Source organism: Pezoporus wallicus, unplaced genomic scaffold, assembly GCF_028554395.1.
Source record: "Pezoporus wallicus isolate ANWC-B61680 ecotype Strahan unplaced genomic scaffold, APGP_CSIRO_Pwel_v1 scaffold_6885, whole genome shotgun sequence".
Classification (NCBI taxonomy): Eukaryota; Metazoa; Chordata; class Aves; order Psittaciformes; family Psittacidae; genus Pezoporus; species Pezoporus wallicus.
Window position 1 is genome coordinate 2,339,759 of NW_026638858.1, and position 18,955 is coordinate 2,358,713.

At 40.7% G+C, this 18,955-nt stretch overlaps 1 protein-coding gene across 12 annotated transcripts in view; it reads right to left on the bottom strand.

The window, feature by feature from the left end:
* The window catches only part of BRSK2 (BR serine/threonine kinase 2), a 325,977-nt gene that overhangs the window by 162,459 nt on the left and 144,563 nt on the right, over positions 1–18,955 (bottom strand). For all 12 annotated transcript variants that reach the window (XM_057412868.1, XM_057412864.1, XM_057412866.1 and 9 more), the window contains exon 2: positions 5,743–5,837. In XM_057412868.1, coding sequence (XP_057268851.1) covers positions 5,743–5,837 — 95 coding nt within the window. The remainder of the gene's footprint in view (positions 1–5,742; positions 5,838–18,955) is intronic.

The following is an 18,955-nucleotide window of genomic DNA, read 5'->3' on the forward strand; positions in this document are numbered from 1 at the left end:
GAACGTACTCATTTGTACATTGTAACCTGTGTGTTCAACAGCAAGTAAAAGTACAGCAAGTACAGAGAATATGTACACGTTTTGGGGAGATTTAGTTTCTTTTCATATTTTTTCGCCATCAAGATCCCCTGAGTTATTCTCCTCTCACAGCAATATGCCAATCAATCAGAAGAATAACAGATGAGTATCAGCAATTCAGCACAGTGTTTCTTAATCAGGGAATCCTGGAAAGTTTAGTGAATGCTTTAAAACCTTTTCTTTGGGACTTGCATTTAATAAATGGAAATACTTTCCCTTCGACGAAGGAGACAGTAATGAAGAGTAATGGTTTTAAACCAAAAGACAGAAGAATCAGGCTAGATGTGAAGAAGAAATTTTTTACAAAAAGGATGGTGAAACATTGGAACAGGTTGACCAAGGAGGCTGTAGAAGTCCCATCCCTGGAGACATTCAAAGCCAGGCTGGATGCAGTTCTGGGCACCTGATCTAGTTGAAGATGTCCCTGCTCATTGCAGGGGGGTTGTCTGAAGGTCTCTTCCAGCTCAAACCATTCTATGATCTATGATTCCATTTTCTATTTTTAATATGACCATCTCCAAAATCTTGTGTGCCAGTATCCTGGATTAATCCAAATACAATTCACTGATGAAATCAAACAGTCTTGTTTCTTTGTTCATTTGCACCCAATAGTAGGGGTGCTCAGTGGATTCAGCAGCAGCTTAACACCAGTTCCACTGCAATCAATAGTAAAAGTCCTGAACACTGCAGTTGGAAAACAATAAGGCTACTTCTGAATACATTAAGAAAAAAAACTGATTTGGCCATATGCAGGCTAAGAGTTCGTGAGTTTGGCTTCACTAATGTCAGGGAAACTGTCCTTCTTATGATCAAAGCTGAACTTGAACCAAGTTACACTATTCAGTCCATTTCTGTGTCTGTCTCAGATTTAGCTTCTCACTGATGCTGTTTTGATACTCTGGTAATGATTTCTGTAGACCAGGCCTCCAGTCAGCAGCTGAGGACAGCCAGGTCATTTGTTTGAAAAGAATGAAAATGAGGTATTACAAAGCAAAGATGCTGCTCTCAAGTATTCCCATTTTTAACTTTGCTTGGGGGACCCTAAATTTTTGCATCTGCAGACACCTTGCACAAACACCTCTCTTTATGCTCTGGACAGAAATAAGTGATTAGAAATTCACAGCTCCATGAACTTTAAGGCCAGAGAGGCTGTTGTGTTAATCTAGTCAGAGCTTACCATCTTCAACTACTTCCTGCTGCAAGTCCAGCAGCTGAAGCTCAACTAGGATCTAGATTTTAGAAAAACACATAGCAGTTTAAGATTAATAGTCTTTTAGAGGGAAAAAAAAACCACCAGAGTTTCAGGGGGCTTGTTCCAATCAGTAACTTTATCCAGTAATTAAACAGGCCTAGTATTTCTACATTTCTGTCTACCTACAGCTTCCAACTACTAGTTTCCAAAAAGATTTTTGCCCCCAAGACTGTAATACCCTCTATTATTAAATGCCTATCCTCCTTATCAGTATTTACAGACCATGATTGTTATATCTTAACCTTGTCCTTAATAAAGTAGGCAGATTGAGACCCTTGAGTCTCTCATAAATTAGGAGCTGGGATTGTTTACTTACTCTCTCAGTTACTTTCTGAATTGTGCCCAATTTCTAATCTTCTTCCCTGAAGAACAGGCACCTCAAGCAGACAGGCTGCATTTCAGCAGTTTTTTCAGCAAAACAATGACAGTTATTATATTACTTTCTGTAGCAAAAGGGGGAAAGACAGAGAAAAAGGAAGAAATCACCATGGGGGAGAAAAGAAGAATGAAAGGGGTTAAAAGGCAAAGTAACAATTGAAAGAAAATGGATAAGGCAGGAAAGACTCAAAGTAGGACAAGGTAGTAAGAAAGTAAGTTGCTATTGAAATAGAAACTCAGGAAGAAGCAAATAATACAAAAAGACCATGTGAAGCAGTGCCTGTTTACAAGCATGCTTTTGTAAGTTATCCTGGCAGTTCCAAGACGCTGATCCTGTTAATTATCCCTCCACTCTATTTCAGACAATCAGTGATGTCTGACAGTGATCACTGCGTGGTCCTCTCTGCGTAAGAGCACACACTATACCTTTTGCAGAATTTTTCAGGAAGCAGAGCTCATTAGCACCACAAGCCACTGAAACAACCAGCAACCTCCCTCAAACCCACCACCATGTTTCAATCGACCTGCATGAGAAAAATGTGCAGACTGTCTTTTCTCATCCCCCACCCTGGAAATACCTGACTCACTTCAAGGCCAGCACTGGACAACTTGGTCAGAAGAAACAAAAGGCATATGGACACAAAGCACACATATGGAGCTCTTGTCTTCAGTCATCAAGCCTCACACAACTGTGGTTTTCTCAAGATGCCTGTGTGTTCAAGTAATCTGCCCAAGGCCAGCTGTTCCCTTCTTGCTCTTCCCCTTTACGCTCCCACTGCTTCTACTACCAGTGGCTGTCCAAACAGTACTTCATCTGATGGTTCACCAAAAGAGTAGGTTTGTTGTTTATTCTTTGGAAGGCGGGAGAAGAAGCGAACTGGTGAGGTGGTAAAGAGCAAAGGACTCTTTTGAGTACATCTCATGAGACACCTCGATGTTTCTAAACAAGTTTTTGCCATGTCAGAGGAAAGGTTTGCTTTAACCTTTATATTCTGAAGTTATAAACTCCAAATGCTTGTGCTGGTACTGAAAAGGCAACCAATAAATAGTGAATCTCCCTGTTCAGGAAAGCTTACTGCTTTACGGACACATTCAGCTTTGTATTATGGGCCTAAAATCCTTCTCCGCTATCCAGACGTAATTCAGGGAAATTAATGAACCCTGTTTCAATCTCAGGACACTCCTTATAATGCACTCCTTCCTGAAATCTTTCTGCCAATTTGTGCTAGAGCAAGCTAGAGGTACTGTGGGAGGCAGGTCTCCACATCATTGGGGGATTACCAGTGTGGCTGAAGAAATACAGCTGAAGCTTTCCCCAGTGGTGTGAAAGCAGGAGTGAGAACAGAACCAGCCCTTCTGTTCTCATCTGTGAAATTACATTTGTAGCTTTGCCCCAAAACCAGGCTCCTAAACAGGCCCAAGCTGGAGCTGGGAAAGGAACACTGCTTCCCAGCCTGTCTTTAGCAAGTCAGGGCATGACAAAGGAGAAAGCTCACATGGGCATTGAGCAGCCCTGTCCTTTGACAGGGCAGCAAGTGATTGGATAGTACACTTACTGCAGCCTGTGCTGCATCGTGCCTGCCTGTGTATTATCTCCATAGCAGCAGTTCTGCTGAGACCAGCTGCTTCAATTCCAAAATTTTCTCTCCAGAAATATCGATACTATGACATTATGATTAGAAAGCACTTTACCAAATGCCTCTCAATTCTGCACAGCTCAGATGAAGAGCAGCTGCAAAAAGAAGGGACAGTTCCCTGAACATAAAAAAAACACTGCAAAAACATTGGAGAAATGCAGGCTGTAAGAAGCAAGTCAAAATGGAATAATGATGGCAGAGAAAGCAGCCTGCAGTATATGCTTGTGCCTGTCATTTTAGATGTTGAAAGGACCATGAGCAGACTTCCTCCTTATGCTCTAGGATAAATGGCCACAGCACTGCAGTGCTACAGCTTTGTGCAGCAGGTGTGTGTATTTGTCAGATCCAGTTTTCTGTCCAAGGATGGATTAGAGCAAAATCCATCACAATCTGGGCCTGGTTTAGGAGAGTAGCTGTGGTCTTGAATCACTTGGCTCCAGGGACTGCTCTGCACAGCCCACTGGCAAAGAGAGTTACTGGAACTGATAAGCTTGTGGGGAGATTTACAAAGCAGGAATGCCACCACACCACCATGACTTGGCTTCACTGTTAGCTATTTCCCTGTGGCTGCTGACTCCATGCAGCAAGCTGTCAGCTGGATGCTTTGCAATGATCACACTGGAACTGCCAAAAGCTGCAAGCATTTTTCCCCATCAGACAGGCTGGATCAAGCTGGCTAACAGCACAGTCAATTCCAAATTCACTTAGAAGTCTCAGGCCCTGTCTGTGACCATCAGACACAGGGTATTCCTGAAGGCATCTGGTTACTGAGTTTATACAAGAACTGGGCAAACCACTCCAATCCCATCTGTTGTTCCAACCTCCTGAGCACAGAGAACAGAATCCTTGAAAGAGAAAAATCTGATGAAAAATGTCTGAAAATGAGACTCACACTAGAACAGGTGATCCTCCCAAGAAGGATGCTGTGCAACCTGACAGAAAACACGGCACGCTTCAGCATGCAGCTATGTAAACAAGGGCCTAACACACCATTTCTCTACTCAGATTTCATACTACAACTGAGCAAATACAACACAACCAAAGCAGAGAGATCACTTTGCTATGCTAAATGATTTGCTTCCTACTCCAAAAATCAATGAGGTAAATAAAATGTTTTATACAGATATCAGACAGCATCTCTCAGCAAACAAATGCTCATGTTTTTGGACGATATTCCTATGATATTACTCTGGAAAATATTCAAAGTGTTTAGAGACTCATTCAGATTTTACCATTACACACTTTGCTTTTGTTGTGTTCCATTCATCTGCTCAATCTCCCTTCAAAGTTGCAGTTTTCTTACCTATTTCACTTTCTAACTTTTGGTCTATATTAGAAGACTGTTTGAATCCACAGTACTGCATTGAATACTTCAATGAAATTCCAGAAATGTAAGTCTCACCACACTACAATTGAGTTTAAACTTAAAGAATCCTTCTCTGGAAAAACAAACTTACATTGTATGAATAACATTCACTGACTGCATATTTTTTTAATCTCAATTTTCTTTCTGCTCGTAGTAAGATTGCTATACTTACTTGTGCTGGAAAACAGCTGACACACAAGTACATATATGAAACAGCAGTGTAAAGATATATGCTCCATCTGCTTATAGGAAAGTTACATTAATTAAGTGCTCTACGCTGCATGCAGACATGTTAGCATCATTTGCAGGAGACAGCTTGATGAAATTCTGTTGATAGCAGTACAGTTGTGTTCCCTCCCATCAAGCCGAATTTAGCCCTTCTAGTCACCAAATCACATGAGTAAACTTTATGCATATATTTATTTTATTTTTAGGTTTCCAAGATCAATCAATGACACTCGTGTAAGGAGATTGGTATTGCAGCACTAGGTAAAAAATGAATTAAGTTCTTCTGAACACTGCAGTCATTGGGATAGACTCTTTGATGGATTCCAATGGCACAGCTCTGTGGATTGCAAACAGAATTATGGCTTTAAACAGTCATGGACTTTGGTGCATCAGATCATAATGAACCCATGCAGTAGAGCAAGCAGTAGGAGTATTTAAACAATAGATTTCACCAGCCTCTTTTAAATCTCTTCCTACTGACATCTGTACACCTCAGTCTGCAAGGTACTGTAATCATTATGCACTGCTGCAAGGTGGATGTCAGGTGCCCTACACGCATCTGCCCCAGCAGAGAAGCAACAGTGCTGCAGCTGACCATTTATTTTGTTCACACAGCACAAGAATACTTCCATTTAATTTCAGCTGCCCTAGCCTCCCCCATAACTAGATTATTGTTATCACGCTCCACATGTACTGACAAGGATGTTTGTTATACATAATTAAAGATATTAATTTTGCATGGAACAGAAGACACAGAGCCAAGAACTTAATTTTTTTCTTTAAATCTCCCATTAGAAAATTACCTTCATTAGCACCGACTCGCTGAGCTTCTCTCTGTTGACAATTTTTATAGCAACCTTCTGACATGTGACACAGTGAACCCCCAACTTCACAAGCCCTGCAGGAGAAACAGAGCAAAACAGAAAGAAATAACTGGTTAGAGACAGTTGCTGTTGAGATTTTTGCTATTAGGATGCCACCCAGCATTTGGCAACTTTCAGTAGTCCCTCTCCCAGCCGATAACGTCTTGTGAGTAAAGACCCTGCAGCCCACATTGTGACCATTTGGCAGTGAAGCTGTGGACATCCTTAATGCTGCTGCAGCTTCTGCCACTAAAGCTGTATTTTCGTTGAAGCACTGTTTTCCAGCTTTCCCCACTCAATGGGTGTTCTACCAATAAGGAGTAAACTTGTGCCAATTTAACTGCAGTAGGCTGAGGGCTTTTGCTGACACCCAACATCAAAAAAAGCTCAGAAATCAACAAAAATAAATGGTCAAATGTCCACAGTGTAGACATTGCCTCTACATTTTCCTAGCTCCTTCCAAAGCTTTCATGATCATAAAAAGGTACTTAATTATGCTTTCCCTTACTGCTTGAATTTACTCTGCTGTATAAAGTTAATGCTGTGATGAATGCCATTATGGCATGGAGGAACATCAACATATGCTGATACAATTTGAAATTCTTTTCATTTGTTATTATTTACTATGTTCTTGTCCTCAAATAACTTACGAGTGCTGTTACATGATTATATTGGCAAAAGGATATGGATATCCCCAACAGGATCAGGATGTCTGAGCTATCACCAAAATATGGAAAAAAACCTCCAAGAATTAAAAGAGGTAAGTAACATATATGCAAGCAATATCTTCTGCAAAACTTTTATTTAAATCTGCTGACTTTCATGCAAGTACATTGAGGTATCTCTCACAAGTGAGTTTAAGATGGTCCACTGAACTCTCAACTCTTACTGCCATTAAGAAAATTTGTACCTGGAAAAATGGTACTTTGTAGGTGCCATTCCAGTGAGATATTGTTTGGTTCATCTTTCACTCATGTCACGCATGCACTTGACAGGCTGGATCCCACCCCACTCCACACACAGTATACCAAATTGCTATTTAGTTTAATTCTGTCATAACTGAAGTAAGAAAAAATGGCACCTCCCTGGTGTCATTGTGACCTGCTGGGCTTCGCAGAGCATTTATGAACAATGGTATCTTACAGTAAGAAAAGGTCTAACTCAGCTCACAGCTCCTAGGTTGGGTTGCAGTTAAGATCCTGATCTCATCCCCTGATGCAAACCCAAAGCCAACATGTTGCTTTATCTGCACATTGAACAAAACAGATCTGTAGTCCAGTGAAACAATGAGCACAGGACTTCACAATTCTTATCAAGGGATGAATATATAAACTATTGCCTTACTGTAAACTGTCCTCAGTGAAATAACCTGGAGTTTCATCAGGGACTCTAGCAATCTCCTGCAGATAACTTGTCCATCATTTTGCTACACCGTTAATCATAAATTTGGAACCATTAATCACTGGTTATTATGCAGAGAAATAAAATCCCAACTCGCTTCCAGTCACATCTCTTTTATGGTGTGCTCAAGTGTTCTGTATATTTCTAATCACATAATTTCTAAGTCTCATCTGGTTAAATGCTGACATCTTTACTTTCAGCTGTGACATAAACAAGTCACAAAAATTAAGAGTGTAGCACAGTGACAAATCCATTTGAAACTGTATAGCTATAGCCTGTCCTCCGCCTGAAGTGGCTAAGCACAGCTGGGGGAAGATGCTACAATGTCCAGCCACGCTCACTCTTATGTCTGAATTTTGTCTATAAATTTATAATATACCCACAGCACTACTGGCTCAATTGTCACCGTTCATAGCAGCTGCAGCCATACTTATGCTTCTTCTCTTTGCTTTTGTTCTGTGTTTGGATAGTGGCTACTTGGCCACATAGCTTGTCGAAAGCGTGCACAGTTTCAATCTGTGCTGATTGCTTCCTTCCTGATCCCAGCACAAATCACAGCCTTACATCACTCTTAGAGCACAACCACATCACTCACTACATTGCCTTTAGTTACACTTCGAAATCTCAGCAGAACTTCTAGCTCAGTCCTTTATAGCTAGACTCCCTGGATCTGTGCACTGTGCTGTAGTGTAATGTGCTGCAGACCAATTATTTTCAGAGGTCAACAAAGGTACACAAACAACTGCTCTTTGTAACTGGTCCTTCACCATGAAGAAAATATAATAGCTTCTTTCTCGTATCTCACACTTCAGGTTTTGATTTCAGATGTTGCTCCCAAATCAAGACATCTGTCCCACTGATCCTGGCTGATCTCTAAACTATTCTTCCCTTTTTTCTTCCTCAAGCACCCTGTCATTAAGTCATAGAAGGGTTTTAACCATGAACTTCTGGGACGCCACCATGCTGTACAAGCAATCTTTACAGCATCCTCTGTCCTTCTGGCTACTTACCTACCACAGAAACTCAAAAATTAAAAGTAAACCATTCTGTTTACTCCAATAAAGAAGTTAATCAACCGTTACAAGACATTGCACACCTTGCAAAAATCACACTGATACAGAACCGCACTGATTTTATACTGAATTAACTTCACTGACCTCAAGAAGGCGTTCTTGATTTACATCACGGTACCAGAAGACAGAATGAGAAAACACATGTGAGATTTAATGCATTTTTCTTTTCTCCTGATTCACATATTAAAAATAAAGAAAAAAAAATGCACTGTCACCACTGTCTGGTTTGTGGAGACAGAAGACAACCTCTGAGCAAGCCCAAGACAGCGCTTTTCACTGTACTAAATTCAGTGAGTGTTATTTTAGGATAAAAATAAAACATGTCGCTCTGCCTTGCCTCTTCCTCCCTCCCTCCCTCAGGTACTTCCTTTTGACATTTGCATGCCAACCTAATAAAAAAAAAATAAAAATCTCTCTTGGCAAGTCCATCTATAGGATAAGGAACCTGCCACTATGAGGAAATCCTAACAAGCTTCTGCAGGAAAGGCTTGTATTCAGAAACTCTGTTTCTGTCCTGTAATTCCAGTCTAGCGCATACCTACTCAAAGATGATACTTGGGGATTTGAACATTCGAACTCCTGTGGGCTCCTGATGCTTAGGAAGCCTTTTTACTGACACAGGGAACATAAACCATCCAAGACGCATTATTTATCTGTGCAATGACAGACCTTTAGAGGGAATAAGAAGTCACTATGTGGCTTCAGAGTAAACTGCTGAGCCGTTATTGACATGGAAGTGGCAGAAATGCCTGCTTAGGAACAAGTATTCGAGGTGTGTCTAAAGAGTTGTGGAAAAGGCTGTGTGTCTTCCAGTTCTCTTTCTCCTACATATGCAGGTGCTAATGAGCACCTTTAATCTATAGTAAGCCTCCAATATAAATGCATCAATAAGTTTGGTACTTGTAAAAATTGTCAATGCATTCAGGCCAGCACAGGTACCTGTGTGGTCCCCAAAGGAAAAGAAACAAGGGTGCTGCTAAGAGATTGCTTTGCACTGGCTCGACATAAAGCAAGTCTGCTAGGCAACAAATAGAGCTTGAACTTGTCGGCTTCATGAGTAATTAACCCCTCAAATGTAGACAAGTAACCTTTGTGATTGTTAGAGTTAACTCTGGTCTGTCCTGGCAAAAAATCTAAGACTCTCTGGGAATCAAGCACTTGAAGTTTGCCCCAACCACCCACATAGCTGTCACATATACTCTTTCAGGCACACTTCAGATTTCCATCCACAGGTGGTTCCTGCGGGCTCATGGGCACTGGCATGCCTCTCAAACAGACCGTTACATCCTGTGAGCTGCAGGCATTGGACTGCTTTTGATCTTAGCCACTGAAATGCACCAGAACCAGCTCTATAATTTCAGGTTGGGAAATAAAGAAGGAAACATAAACATGCTGAAACACAAGGGGATGTGCAAGCTAACATTGTCTTTTCATTTATAATTAAAAGCCACAATTTGAAAACCAATTTGAAAAACAATGAGCATGACCTCAGATGACACAAGGGAAAGATGCCATTCAAGGAAGAAGAGCAAAGGCAAGCATACAGGTCTGAGGCAGCCTAATGCCACACTGACCTGCTAACAACCATGCCTGCATATTTTGGTGCTGGTAAACTCCCACTCTGCAGATGCTTAAAGATATGTAGATCTTCTCTGAAAAGGACAGGAGCTTATGTGATGAGCAAGGGACAGATATAGACCAGCTGGACAGGTGGACAGCCCATCCTGACGCAGTACAGAGAATAATCCTTTATTTAACCCAAGAAGAATGTACTGTGGGGATGGAGAAACAAAAGCTTCCCTCCAGCTGAGACAATATATTCACCGTGAATCCTTAATTGCAGCAAGTTGTATCTGTGGCTTATATTGTAGGTGGCAATCACTTCCATGACTTTTCAGCCAAGGACAGGATTTCAAAAAAGCCTGATTTACTTCTGCCTTGCATCTTGTGTAGCAATTTTTTCTAACACAGACCGAATAAAACAGTAAAAGTTGTGCTATTCCATATCCATGTTACAGTTGTGTAAATAGCAGCAAGAGGAAACACAGCTATGGACAGTATCACCTTACTAATGATCCTGTTATTAAAACCCTTCATTAGAGAAAGAAACGTTCTGGAAACAAGAGGGAACTGTTTTTCAATCCTGTCCAAAGTTGGAGTCTGCCAAAGACACTGATCTGAAACAAATTATCATTGTGTGTGTGAGAGAGACAAATAATGAAACAACATTGTTGTTTAAATACAGCACTTACTGTATACTCATTTTTTATGAATAATATTCACACAGTCTTTCAGAAATGTTAAACACAAGTAACTCATTATCCTGATTTTTAACCATAAGGCAATTAACTACTTCAAGAAGCAAAGAAAAGTTAGGTACATTTACTACTTCTAATACATATGATTTTTACGAGAATAAATGGAGGCTTTTCATTTTCTTTTAAAATAAAACCAACCCAATGCCCTGTTTGTAAGTATTGATAAATTTGCGCAGCATGGAAAGCAGCCACTGATTTCAGAAGATCATCTGCACATCGCATGTTGCTTGCTCTTTATTTCACTTCAGAGCACATTGTCAAAAAACTTCTTTAAAAAGTCTGAGTAGAAAGCTCTTGTCTGGCCAGCAATATCTATTTTGGCTGGATAAGCAATTAAAGAAATGTCTAGAGAGAAATATCACTCCTCTTTTATCTTGAGTTAGCTAATTGCCAATTAATTCAAGTCAATGAATACTCTGCAAATGTTAATCTAGGCTCCGCAGGACACAAACATTTGTGGTTTACTTCAGGGCTCAGACTAGTACTGGGAGCAAACTATCTGGATTAAAGGCAGATCGTAGGCTGAAGAAACTCTGTTTTTTAAAACGCTTAGTGTGTGTACACCGTTGCTGCACGAACTTTATACATATAATTGTTACGTACAAGTAATGCAATTTATCCCCACAAAATGGAGATTGCTGTTGTAAATATTAAAAGTATTTATGGATGCTCATTCCTGAAAACTACATGCACTGGTATTTGCAAGACCTGCAAACCTTGAAGGATGCCAGTTTAGAAAAATCAACCCTTAAAGCAAACAAAAGCATTAATGCAATTCAAGTGAAGTATATGACAATACTTAAAATGCAATATTCTTCGTTTTTACTTTCAACAGTTCTATGCGCAAATGCTGTAGTTTGAATTAGGGTTAAATCAGTTCAGTTACAGTGCCTAGCTGCTGACTGCAGTGGAGTTGCTTTAGATCTACAACAGTGGAAAATGGATTAAAATTTGGCCCACAGCAACACAATTTCCATAGCCATAAAATAAGGATAATAACAGTTACTTACCTTGCAAGGGCTGTAGGAGGATTAACTGATTAATCCTTACAAATAATGTGGGAAAGGGATCTAAACCCTATGCAAGTTTTACAAACTACAACTAGGAGAACTGCATCTTAAATACAATCTGTAAGGAAAGCTCTAGATCATTTCTTATTAACAGCTTCCATTCAATTTCCCAGTTCTTTTAGTGCAGAGGTTTCTGGTCTCCTACAATGCACCTCTTACACTCTTCTTAGCCGCACTGGAAAAACTTTGTTACTGAGCATCCTACTTGAGGAAACCAATAATTGCTCTTAATTACTCAGTTTTCTCATTGAATAGATGTTTATTTTTCTATAGCAATTGTTATCTCTAATTATTGCATTTAAAATAAACAGAGCCTTATATCAAGTGACAGGCAAATCGTATGGTATCAATTTATAATTGCATATTGGGAAAGGAGGTTGTCTACAAATGTAAAAGGATGAGGATGGAGCTACCATATTGGTAATGAAATAATTTGACCATGGGCTCGTCTACAGAGAGATTCTAGTGCTACAAGGCTGTTCTGAGGGCTCATGCAATAACTGTTTCTAAACTGAATAAACTGTAACTACAGTAGGACTAAAGCCAGTGTTCAAATACTCAGCAGGAGCATAGAAGATGTTCATCAGTGCTAGGATTCGTGTGCCTCAGCTCAGAGCACAGGGAAGCTGCACACTAAATTGCTATAGCCTAGATTTATTGTCCTAAGCTACAAGCACCGTCAAACGTAAGCTGGCTTGGCCAGCCAAAAGGACACAGTCCTAAGCTCAGATATTCATGAGAACAATCCATCAGCTCAGCTGTGACTGGATCCACATGTCTGATATTAGAGAGCAAGAGACACAGACATGAATATATATATATATATATATATATACACAGCAGCTCACCAGGAACAGGTTTTGCACTCTTATGCCTTAGAGATTATGGTAGGATCATCCTCCAGGCTCAGCAGGATCAAAACACACAGAACCAACATCACCTCTACTGATTTTTATCTTGGTCTCTTTCTTATAATATTTCATAAATCAATACATTTCAGAAACCCTTTGTGCCCCCTGAATATAGCAAAGAACATGACTGTTGAGTCCTTTTGACATGCTCTCTTTCCTGTCTTGCCATACACACTCACATGTCTAAAGAGACCCCCTTGGGGAACCAGTACACGAACCATGACAGCCACACTGGATGCTGCTTTTGTGAAATGCCATTATTTCATCAGCTAAACTCCAACAAACTCTTGAAGTCCTCTCGGATCTATCAGCAGCTTGTGATGTCTAGTGGGCTGAGCTCCTATTTCAGATCAAGTCTTTGTTCCCATATAAGAAAAACACTTGGGAGACTAAGCTTCACTGCCATGAGAGAGATGCACACTTCAGCTTCCAAAGCATATGTCTGAAAGCATTTGGGCAGCAAACAGGGAAAAAGCACCCCCTGCAAACAAGGAAAGAGAAGAGTGGTTTCACTGTTTTCAAATGAAAAAGGTAAATCAAAATATAACAGATCTTTCCACTGATGGACAAGAAAAAGATTCTCTTTCTTACATCTCTGGATGGGCATTAGGAAAACTGCTTTTGCCACAACTCTCCTAGTCAAAAGCTTTTCTTTCCATGTCTCCTTTAAAAACTCTTCTTGAGGAATGACGAGATCCATGTACCCCTTCACTAATCCTCTGTCAGGAGATGACCAAAGGATGCCACTTTCAGATACAGCAGGAGACAGCAGAGCTCTATCTGCCCCTTAAGATATCTTTTAGACAAGATGTTGCTATAATTAGGTAACATCTGGGTAATGAGCCACAACATCCTCACTTCATCCAGTGATCTGCTGAGAAGGGCAGATGCACTAACAAAGGGGGAACGCTGTGCAGCAGAGGAGGAGGAGGTGAAGAAGTAGGAGGGGAAACAGCAGATAAACTGCTCTTCACATGTGCTATTAGCTGATGTTAATCCCATTTTGTATGCTCATTCCTTACATTTCCCCCTCTTCAGCACACCTTTCCACCCACCTTCTGTGAGGAAGTCTTCTCACCTTTTTGACCTTCCCATCAGCCAAGATTGTTTAAACTAGGTTATATGTATATTAAGAACTTAATTAAAAAGGGGGGTTACCATGGAAAATCTTTATACAGAAGATAGAGGTCGTGCTCTTCACAAGATTAGGCTCACCACAGAACACTTCATCTACCCAGCTCAGTGCTGATACAGCTTACTCTGCCCTCTGACATCTCTTAATCACCCACCAACAGACTCCTAACAGGATTTTCACTGACTGCCAATATGCTTCACTTCAGGAAGGCTCAAGAAGTGATTGGATTAACAATACTTGCACCCATGCTATGAACAAGGCACTAAACAGCAAGAAACAAGCTCATGCAGCTCATACAAATTCCTGTGAATTCCAGAAGGGCTTGTTGATGGCAGTGGGGTACAACCCATACATAGCCAGAGGAGAAATGCACTGGATAGTCACTGCATGCATGGTTCTACAGCTACATTTTTTTTATTCCCAAGGGCAGATGGTTCTGTACCCAGCAAGGTAATCAGGGCTGATCTCTTGCAGATCCACACCCCAAATTTCATTACATTGTCCACCACGAAATCCTGGATCCTCCTCGTGTTTCCTATTAGATCGCCAACCTCATCCCAGCAGGTCCTCACCACATCTATGGACATCCTGCTTCTCCCCCATGTTATAACATCTACAATTTCCTCCCATATCTCTACCCCTGTCTCTAGCTTCTTCAGCCTCCTGCAGTTTCCTGCAGTGACACTATCCACGATTTATTTATCCCGCAATTCACCTATTGCTTGCATACTTTTCATCCATATAGTCCACACACTCTTCTTTCCCCTACATAGAAGACAACAGATGCTGAGGCTAGTCCAGACCTGTGGGCACACTGTCTTGTCAAACAGCATCTAACAAAACATGGCATCTAATACCTGAGTTGTCCTTGTATTTCCTTTGGATTTGGTTCTTTCTCCAGTGCTCATTCAACAGCATCCAACAAAGCCTGGAAAGACCTCATTATCTTTAAAAATTTTTTGAGATTGAGACACGTTTCTGATAGTGTCATTCCACTTATTTACATGGAGATGCTCCCACCATACACTATCATGCTACCACATACAAGAGGGGAATCAGGCTGGGGTTCCAGTAAGAGCACAGTAGGGACACCTCATCTTCCCTATTCTGTATTTGGTTCCCATGGTATGGCGCTAGCCCTTTTCAAAATGACACTGATACCTCCCAAGAGGGCAATGGGCTTGGAATAATCCTGTTGAGTGAATGCCTAAGTTCAAACCTTTCCAAATTGCTAATACAATTATTGCAGTTATATTATAATTACCATACTTTGAGATAATGCTCTTACTACAGTTTCAGACTTCTTGAGTTCCTGTTTGGAAACATGGTATCTGGATTGTTTATTTTTAAAAATATATAATTCATGTGGCTTCCTCATGAAACGAGTTAATACAGACACTGTGCATGTCCAGCTGTCCACACACCCTCCATCTCCAACAACTTTGGATCCCACTGGTCAACACCAAGTAAGCCCTCAGTAACAGCTTCAACAAAACTCAGCAGCTGCCTACAGAGAGACCTTTTAAGTTGCCCCAGTACAGGAAAGGTAAGGATACAGGTTAGTCTTCAGTCATTCTGTTGGTCAGTCATCCTGAGAACGAACTTCTGAGCAGAGTTCAATTGTACTGCTTGGCTGCAGGCTAGACAAGGGGACAGGGAGAGGGATTTAGATGGGGCAGCCCTGAAGCTACTGGAGGGGCAAGAGGTCAGGTGGAAGACCTAGGGACCCAAAACAGCAGACAGGGCCTGCAGAACACAGCTCCATAGGCTGAAATGGAAAGAAATTATTTTAATATGATTCTGTCATTTTTACGACTCCTACATGTGGGCCTATGCAGTCTCAATTTAAGCAAATGTTTTAAGTGCTTCCTGTCCTCTATAGTGGATTATAAAACTATGAGGGCAGAGATCTCATGACACAATTATAACAGACTGCTTTTCCCATTTTGCAATATGCTCCTCTTTACAAAGTATAGGAAATACCACATTTTCTTAATAATATTGAATAGGAGAAACCCCAAGCCACTCACTTAGGACAAAGGGAAGAAAGCCCATTTGAAAACTGATTTCTGGCTTAAAAAAAATTAAAAGTCACAGCAAAAGAATTAAAGGTCAGAAAAATTAGACTGTTATCAATTTAATGAACAGGAACTAGCATATTAAAAATATTTCAAAAGTATTTCCTTTAACATGAGAATAGTGGCTCAGGTCATAGCATGGAGCTGAAAGCATTTATGGACTTCTACACCAAGAACAGGAACTGCTTGCTCATTTAGTCCCTGCAGCTGGTTCACTGTGTTCCTTACAGAGAGAGAGGAGGTCACCATATTCAACACATAGTTATAAAAAAGGCCCAGGCATCTCATTAATTTAAGGTGAGGTTTATGTGAAACAAGTAATACCTAGAGAGCATGGTTAGCTGTGCCTCTGCAAAAAGTGAAGAAAATAAAGTTCATTTAATTTCCTTTCAAAAGAAAGGAGGTTGGATAACACACCACCAACCCACCTTCTGATACCCAGCTTCTTCATACCACAGTGGCAGAAGCCAAGTATGTCCTGAAACAGTTCAATTTCAAACTCAGGCAGGAACCAGTGATTATAAAAGGACAGTGGCATGAGATCTGTGCTGTTAAAACACATCTTTGTGCCATGCTTCTGCTCCAGGATTTCTGTGCAACAACCCCTACCTGGATTTCTGGAAGAAGACAACAAAACCCCATGGGTCTGATCTAAAGCCCGCTGAAGTCAATGAAAAGGCTCATCTGGTTCAGGAATTTGTAAACCAGTTTCTTCATAATCAGCTTATGGCTATGCAGACCTTGCTTCCTCTAATGGATGCTGCTGTAGAGAATGAGATGGAAGTACTGGAAGATACGGCTGTAGAAGACATTTTAGCTATGCCAGAACCAGTTGCTCTCTACAGTGACGAAAGTATATAACTTCCTGTACGTTAAATATCACTAAGGCAAAACAAATCTGCAGGTGTTGTCACTCTTGAATCTACAGCACCTTTTACTGCACCACTTGCCCACACAGGAAAGGGTTCTGCCTTTACTTAGGCTGGTAATTCTTAACATCAGGATAAAATCCTTAAATTAAGCTGCGTGCAAACACTAGTTCAAGGCCAGAGACACAATAAAGAAGAGTAAGGAGCAGATGAGTTTTCTAAATGTCAACAGAGAATCTCATTCCGAGGGTTTTTCCTCTGATTACTTGCTATTTTATTAATAATTTAATTTCTTGGCCCCATACAGTTAGTATGAGGTTTCAGAAGACTCAAGAAGGTTCAGTCAAAAAAATCACCTTAAGAGGAAGGTTGTAAGCCTAGACAAGTACATAGGGAAAAGCAAAAGACCAATAAGCATCTTCTCCCTCCCTAGAAGCAACGAAGTCTGGGCTTAAGTCAAAAATACCATCCCTCAAGAACAACACTCCCACACAAGGACCCAGTTTTCTCCACATGTACACTGCTGTGATCCCATAGGCTTTCTTGGAATTTTTCCCAATTCCCACTGACTAAGAAGATTCTCAGCCCTCCCAGCCTCTCCAAGGAGGTAACACAACACAGCACAGACTACAAACAACAGCCACAGGGGAGCTCAGTGTTGACTCAGGGTTGCTCAGGCTCAGAAGAGGAGGCAGCTCAGAAATAATTGAGACTGCTGTGCCCATTCAGTGTCCCAACATATACAGAGGATCAACGTGCTAAGATAATACAGTACTACCCAGCAATAATGGCATTAGACAAATCGCGTATCATTTTCTGCAAAGCCACTGGCCTTAAGGGATACTGCTTGTAAAGAGCACAGAAAATACTGTCTTGTCCTTGTGAACATTGCACACACTTAAGTTCTTTGGCTTTGTATTATGAGCTCCTAAGCAACTAGACACTGCTATGACATTCTTTACTTGTACTGTAGGGTCAGGTCACTTGCACATTAAGGTTATAGCCAAATTGCCTAGGGTGGGATATTTAAGAGTCTCTCCCTGAATACAACAATCAGCAGCAGCCAAATAGCATTTATCTGGCAGGACAGGTATCCCCTGCAAATATTATTTGCCTGTGACCCTCTATGCTTAAGACACTGAGGGTTAGAGGCTGCAGTCTAAATCTTATTATGGGAATAATTTTAAAAACTCTCAGCAAGGATGGAAAAAGACTTTTAAGAGAGAAAAGCCTTAGCCTTCAGAGAGGGAACGTCTAATTCTGTTAACTCAATCTGTAAACCAAGGCTACATACATTAGAAACGGGAGTGCCTGAAAGCATATGTGTCCTGGGAGCTTTATCAACAGCAGGGTATGTAGCAGATTCAGCCCACAGATTTCAGCTGCAGAAGGACCTGCCCTAAGTCTCCTGAGGGGTCATTTTCACTTTCCGATACAAGGCCTTAAAAGTCCTTAACACCAGATCTCTTCCCTTCCCCCAGCAAGCTCCAGGAGGTAGACAGAGAAATAGAGAAAGAGAAGCTTAACTTCTTGGATAAGGTTTGTCTAAACAGAAGCTTATATTCTAGTTGCAGTTGAGAAAACAAGAACTGAGAAAGGGCAAAGGTGTTCTCCTCTGGTCAGATTAAAGGGAATTAAGGCAATTCTGTGGTCTTGTGTGATTACAAGTTGTCAAATATGATGCAGAACCCCTCTGCCCACAGCATCAACTGTAAAACTCACTAATAACTACATGAAGAAGCCTAAAATAAAGGTTCTTTTGTAAGCCTTTTTCTCTCTTCTCTGCAGTGTATTCTATTAAAAATCTGACTCTTCAGCCATATGGAATGTTGCTGGTACTGTACCTAATGCTGTACTGGGAAGAGAAGGTGCCTTCTGAAAGCACAGGGGCAACCAGGTGGGTGAATGCCAGAGCAGGAACATCCAGACTGCACATGATGTCAATGTACTGAAAACAGCATAAAGAAAATCAGGGCAGCAGATGGCCAGTTATTTAGCAACACGGTTAAAGAAAGAAATCGAGTCTTCTCTGAACACACTGCCTGATTTGTGCTAGTGGCCCAGAATCCACTGCTATGCAAAACAAACTGGTTTAAAATCTTTTTTCCTTTACATTTATTTTTAAATGGAACCAGCACACCTGGATAATAGATGATGATTTTTATTCATTTCACTTCAGTTTCCAAACCAAACAGAAGTTGATGCAAATCACCTATAAAGAATATATATTGATCTACAGTGAGCAGAAAATGCCAGTTGTCAATCTATAATGTAGAAAAATGTTTTAAAGAAAGGATG